The following is a 6,279-nucleotide window of genomic DNA, read 5'->3' on the forward strand; positions in this document are numbered from 1 at the left end:
CCCCACCCCCCCAAAACCCCCCCCCCCCCCCCCCCTCCCTTCCTTAACCTAAAAGCCTTCCATTCCACCTTAACAACACCATCCCCATCTCTTATCCCTCTTTTTGCCCACTATGAAAGTGACCAACCAATTCAAGGAATATAGTCCACCTCAAAATTCAAGTGTTCCCTTCAATAATCTGCAGAGCATAACACCCCAAAGGCAAGAAGGTAAATATCAAAAGACAACATAGTAAAGAATTTAGTACTACCACTGATTAATGTTGCCCTTACCATCATGTTTCTTCATCACATTCCTAGTAAACAACATGCAGATGAGTAAAAACCCCACTCCTGCTGCTCCACCTAATATTATAGCCACTGTCTTCCCTGTGTTTTGCTGTGACCCTACATTAATTAATTATAATTATTAAATACAAATCACAAAATAAGTCCAAAAAACAGATACCCGTAAAGGGCCAAGTTCATCAATTGGTAATTGGTGGGTAGGAGATTGTTAGGCGGAGGTCGGGCCAAATCTAACACCTAGCGTTTCAAAAATGTACTGGCGGTCTATAAGGAAATAAAGTTGCGTCCTCGTTACAAGTTATAACTTTTCGCATAGTGGTAAGGACTTGATAGTAACAAATGGTATCATGACAAGGTGCTCGGTGGGGATTGTTGGGGCTCATGCCTTCGCTACTAGCTATAGCTTTTTGGGCAGAGGTAAGGGGAGGATCCTAACACATTCCACAAATCTAAATCCAGACAAACATCTTGTTAAGAAACTATTAAAATTGAAAGATTGGAGATTCCAAACATCCATCAATATCACTCTTTTATCAATCAAATCAATTGTAAGGTGGACAGCTCAAAAGTCCTAGTAGGACAAAATTCTTGATTAAGTGATGGCAACATTTTAACAGCCAGGCCATTTGGAAAACAAACCTAGTTAATACACAAAGAGCAATTTGGGGAAATCTAGATAACATAATGGAATGAAAAAAGGGTTTGAAATGAAATCAAGAAAGTACCTGGTGAAGGAGATGAGTATGATGAAGCAGAAGTAGAAGAAGGAGATGAGAATGAAGAAGAAGAAGAAGAAGAGCCTTTAGGGACCCCATTAGGGTAATAACTATAGCTGATAAAACACTTGTGCAGAAAGATTTGGCCAGAAACAGAGCTCCCACATTCAACCTGAGCTCTCTGGACTGCATTTTTCACACAGTCAGCACAATCAGCATTACCCACATCACCCTCACATTGACCCAAGGCATAAACAGCCTCATAACTGGTGCTATAGAACCCACTGGCACCACTTATCCCTCCAGCCAAATTAGACAAAGCAGTGTCCCTCTTCTCCTCAAACCCACTCCCTGGAGCATTCTTCCTACTACAAGTCTTGTACAGCATCTCCATCCCAGATATCTGCGGGAACCCAGCAATCTCATACAGCATGTAACACCCAAAAAGCTGAATTCTTGCGGCCACAGGCTTCCCACACAGCTTGTCTATGAGGATTGGAAGCCTACTCACACAGTTATAGCAATCCACATTGGATAAATCCCCTCTGCACTGGAACAGACCCGTGACTGTGTTCTGGCTAGACCCAGTAGTCGTCTTGGAAAACTTGGCCTTTGAGGACTGCGCAACGAGAGTCCCAAACAGGGAAGAGAGGGCCTGCGAGGAAACCCCAGATGGATCTGACAAAGACTGCTTAGCACACCCCTTGTATATCAAGGTGGTGTAGTCAGATTCAGATTTAGCCACTGAAATGAGCTCAAGAATGGAAAGAATCGCTACCAAAAGAGAAATGAAGCTAAACAATTTTCTGGGCACACCCATTTCAACATTCACGAAGCATCAAATCACGAAACATTAATGAGATCTTGAGGATGATAGATTCCCGGTAAAGCTTGATTTCTTGGTTTCTGCTTTCTGTGGCTTCTCAAAAGAGAGTCTTGGTATTAGTATAATATAATGGCGCTCGAAGTTCGCTCTTTTTTAGGCTTTTGCAGAGCTGAGTGAGGCAGTGGTGGTGGTAGTGTGGCGGTGTTTGAGCCTTGAGAGACTCTCATCAGTACTAAAAGGGAAGGTGCTTTGACCATATGACAATTGCAACTCAGAAATGAATAAATTAATGAAAAAAATTATTTTTCTCTGAATAATATAATAATTAAACTCTGATACTCATAAAATATCAATACACTCTGATGAATAATAATAATAATAATAAATAATAATAATAATAATAATAATAAGAAGAAGTACTGTAGTTTTTTAAAGGTTAGGGGTGTTTCAGTAATTGAGTCCCTGCAACTTTGACCAACATACCCTGCATTATGCACAAAATTAAGTGAAAGATGAGACATGCCCAATATTATAGTCCAGCACATTTTATATGCTTGTTTGCCTTAACCTCGACTCTGGTTATAAATGAAGTTAACTCAATTCTTTTTCTTTTTTTTTTTTTTTTGTCTAAACTCTTTTAACTTGTAGTGTGATTGGAAAATTCACAATGTGCGACATAAAAAAATGAGAGGAAAGGGAAATTATAGAGAGTAAAAATAACATTTTTATAATTATATTATTACTAATAATATATGGTATACGTACTTTTATATAGTAAAGGAAATTTTGTTAAGAGTAGTACTATTGACTATTACTCTTGCTTACGTGTTAAAAAAATCCGAAATTTAGAACTAACACTCACGACTGACCTCATGCTGTGAGGTCCATTGTGAGGTGCTAGATCAACTCGCGCTGATAGTCACGCCAGCACTCGCGTTGTGAAGTGCTAGACTAGGTCACAGATCCTGAAGGTCACGCTGGCAGTCACGCGTGAATGCCAACATGAACCCTTGAATCCGAGGCCTAGACCAGGAGGTCACAATTGACCTCACGCCATGAGGTCAATCGTATGGGTTCTTGGGCCTGTTTTGCATGGTCATGATGGCAGCCACGTCTTGACCTTCATCGTGATTATGCGTCCAATAGCGATCCTGAGTTGGTTATTTTGACGCGGATCTAGAGTATAAATAACAAGAGACGATTATTTTAACAAGACTTTTAATTTCTCAGTTTCTCTCTCTAGGTTTTCTTCTCTAGAAATTCTCCCAAACACTTCTACTTTGTAATCCATCAACATTATTGAAGGTATAGAAGAAGAATTCAACTTGTAATTGCTCCTACTAAAATCTCAATTTTCAAATTTGATCTTCCAATTTCCCTAATCAAAGTTAAGTTCTTCTTCCAATTTCCCTAATCAAAGTTAAGTTCTTCTCTTTAATATTTGCACTTTCTCTTTCTCGTGATTGCAATATTCCTTATTTCAATTAAACCTTTGATTTACATGCATTTCTAGCGGAGCACAAGTAGCTAACCTTAGATAACCTTCTCTAGGGATTTGGATTGAACTCCTTTGTATGAATGGCCTTTCTCTTTCTCGTGATTGCAATACCTTTGACTGATTTACATGCATTTTTAGCACAAGTAGCTAACCTTCTCTAGGGATTTGGATTGAACTCCTTTGTATGAATGGCAATGTAATTTGAACTACAAATTTAAGTTGTGTAATGATTTAATATATTCTTGTCTAGTTAGGGTCTAACTATGCAAGAGGTTTAAGGATCGAATACTATTGGTCCGTTAGTCCGAAGATAACCATTTTTAATGGAAATAGACCGCCTCCACTGAGGTTCAATCTCATGACCTCCCATATAGAAGAATCACTACATGCCATATGAGCACAAGGTGCTTGGTGAAATAGTTGAATTTATTATAATTATAGGTATTATTTTAAAGATTTAGAAATTTAGCTAAAAAAACTTCGATTAAACAAACAAAACAAATTGTTTATATCATTCACTAGGATGGTATTTTAGGTATAATCCGTAAAAAGTATGTAGACACAAGGAGAAGAGAAATTAGCGAAAGCTAAGCAATGATATGAGAGTGAAAAATAAAAGTAAATAATACGAGTAAATGATTAAATAATAAAGATAGGTCTTGGCCAAGACTAAAGATTAAGGGGAGTCAACTCAACTTCGCGTTTCAAGATTGTTAACACCAATTCGGTAAATTAACACGTCACTTTTGTGATTCAATGCTAAGTCGAATTGAAAGACGAGAATGGTCCTACTTTCGTGATGCTATCAACGCCCTCAATAAAGCTCAAGTAATATAGATCGATATAATTTCTTACTTTCATAGTGGAACCTAAGGGTTGCGAGATGGGTCTAGGAGAATATTGACAAAGACCACTGCTATATATTGTTGGGCGTTGCGATGGAGGAGCGTCGTTCCCTATTGTTGTGATGGTCTCGCTCGATGGCAATGATTGCTATGGCTGAAGAGAGTCGTCTTAATGATATCATTCGAGGGCGAGCACCAAATCTGATCCGATCCGCAACTTTGTTTTCTTCCTTGCAAGCAACTGATTTAATTTGGGTGAGGCAATGATAATGGGCGGCTAAGGCAGCAATGGATGAACCAATTTAGCATATAAGTGCTTAGAGGAGAATGATCATTTTGGCATTTCAAAAAAGAATTAATTGCAACACATTTTGGAGTTGAGAGAAGGTGGGTGGGTACGTAGAGAAAGATTGTTTTCCATTTGAAACACATACATACATGACAATAAGTATCAAACAAATATCTAAACAACGTACAATACTTATATATTTCATAAATCCCAAATTTGAAGAGTAGAACACACATGAGTCTCACGTACATAAACATCTAGACAATAATTCATACATAACATAAACTGAAAATCACACTTTTGAAGAGTAGAACATAGACATCTAGACAGTATTTCACAAATAATACAAATTGCATGCAAATACCATTTAAGAATACAATACAAATTCAACCGGCTGTAAATAAAAGTGGATAGAGGTAGAGAAATTCTTCTTGCTAAGGGATTTCCACCAATAGGCCCATTTATGTGTTGGAAAGTTGCTGCAAAAGAAGTAACCATCCATGATATATATATCCACCATTATATTTATAAAGAGACAAATTTAAATCAATGTGGAAATTTGAAACAAAAAGATAAACAAATTAAAATAATAGTAATGCCTGGCCAGCTTGAATTGAATAACTCACCTGCATTTCTGTTGATCACAATTTACAGATCAATAATCTTGATGCTAGGCACATGCTTAATTTTAGAGAAATCTTTTCCCTGGCTTTCATATTTGTCCGTGAATGTTTTGGGCATGTTTACAATACTCAATTCTTGGAGATGAGTGCTGCAGAGTCCATCTGGGAGTGTTTCAAGGCTTTTGCAATTTTCAATGATGAGAGTAGAAAGTTTAAGCATAGCTCCTTCTTGAAGAGTCCAAGTCTTAAACTTTGGCAAATTTGACAGTTTCAAAACCTGCATGAGCTCGGGGAAACCTGATTTTCGATCTACAGAAGATTTGGTCCCCAAGAAAGGCACTATATATTGCCTAATAAACCAAGTTTCTGTAATTTGGGTAATTCCCCCAATGATGACATCGGATCTTCAGCAAGTTCAGAAGCAATCAAGAAGATCTCTGTAAGCGTGCCAGAAATAGACGATGGTAACTTGAGTATTTGCCAATGCCAATAGCTCACTTAGAGCAGAGGAACCTATCCCACTCGGACAGTTTTTTAGGTGAATAGATGATGATTTGGATGTAGCTTCCTTTAGGCATTTGATAGTCTCCTCCAAGTCTTTCACCTCTTGAACAATAGTTGCTGCCAAATACCTGAGTTTTTTCAAACTGCGGAGATCATTAGCTCGACAATGAGTTGAAACAAAGTTTTGGAGATTCTCAAGCTCACTTAGGCGATCCAACTCTAATTTCTCAACAACATCAATTGCAGCAAACTTATAAGGTAAATAAAGGCTCCTCAATCTCTTAAGCTGACGTAACACACTTGATTTCCTCATCTTGTAAGCAACCTTGGGGTTAACCTGCAAATCCAGAGTTTCCAATGTTTCCAATTTTTCTATTGATGGTGGAAATTCTTCCAGGTAGCAGTCCCTGAAACTCAGATAACGCAGGTGAGCAAGCTTGTTGATCTGTTGAGGAAAGTTGATCTCACGAAAGTAAAGCCAATTGAAGTCTAATATTATATGAGCCTATGCAATATAATTTATACCTTCCCGTGCTTTTGTGCGATACTCACATTTTAAGCATTAAAATGACGCACTTAAGTACAAAAACCACGCACTTTAAATTAAAAACATAAACTACACACCTAAAGTTTTTAAATGGTGCATTTTCAGTTGAGAATACACTGCGCACCTTGAGTACACAAATCGCAC

General features: G+C 37.9%; 1 protein-coding gene across 1 annotated transcript; it reads right to left on the reverse strand.

The window, feature by feature from the left end:
• Nucleotides 1–36: 36 nt before the first annotated feature.
• LOC116002696 (plasmodesmata-located protein 2-like) lies at nt 37–2,090 on the reverse strand. The gene is made up of 3 exons (XM_031242864.1): nt 1,013–2,090; nt 273–386; nt 37–178 (listed from the first exon to the last, which is right to left on the reverse strand). Exons 1-3 carry the CDS (start codon nt 1,821–1,823, stop codon nt 171–173), a joined length of 933 nt encoding a protein of 310 aa, XP_031098724.1. The 5' UTR covers nt 1,824–2,090; the 3' UTR covers nt 37–170.
• Nucleotides 2,091–6,279: the final 4,189 nt, after the last annotated feature.

The sequence above is a fragment of the Ipomoea triloba genome, chromosome 13 (genome assembly GCF_003576645.1).
Source record: "Ipomoea triloba cultivar NCNSP0323 chromosome 13, ASM357664v1".
Classification (NCBI taxonomy): Eukaryota; Viridiplantae; Streptophyta; class Magnoliopsida; order Solanales; family Convolvulaceae; genus Ipomoea; species Ipomoea triloba.

Coding starts and splice junctions, on each gene's coding strand:
- LOC116002696 (XM_031242864.1), bottom strand. CDS start 1,823: ATGGGTGTGCCCAGAAAATTGTTTAGCTTCATTTCTCTTTTGGTAGCG. Junction 387..1,012: donor ATACTCATCTCCTTCACCAG/GTACTTTCTTGA, acceptor TAATTAATGTAG/GGTCACAGCAAAACACAGGG.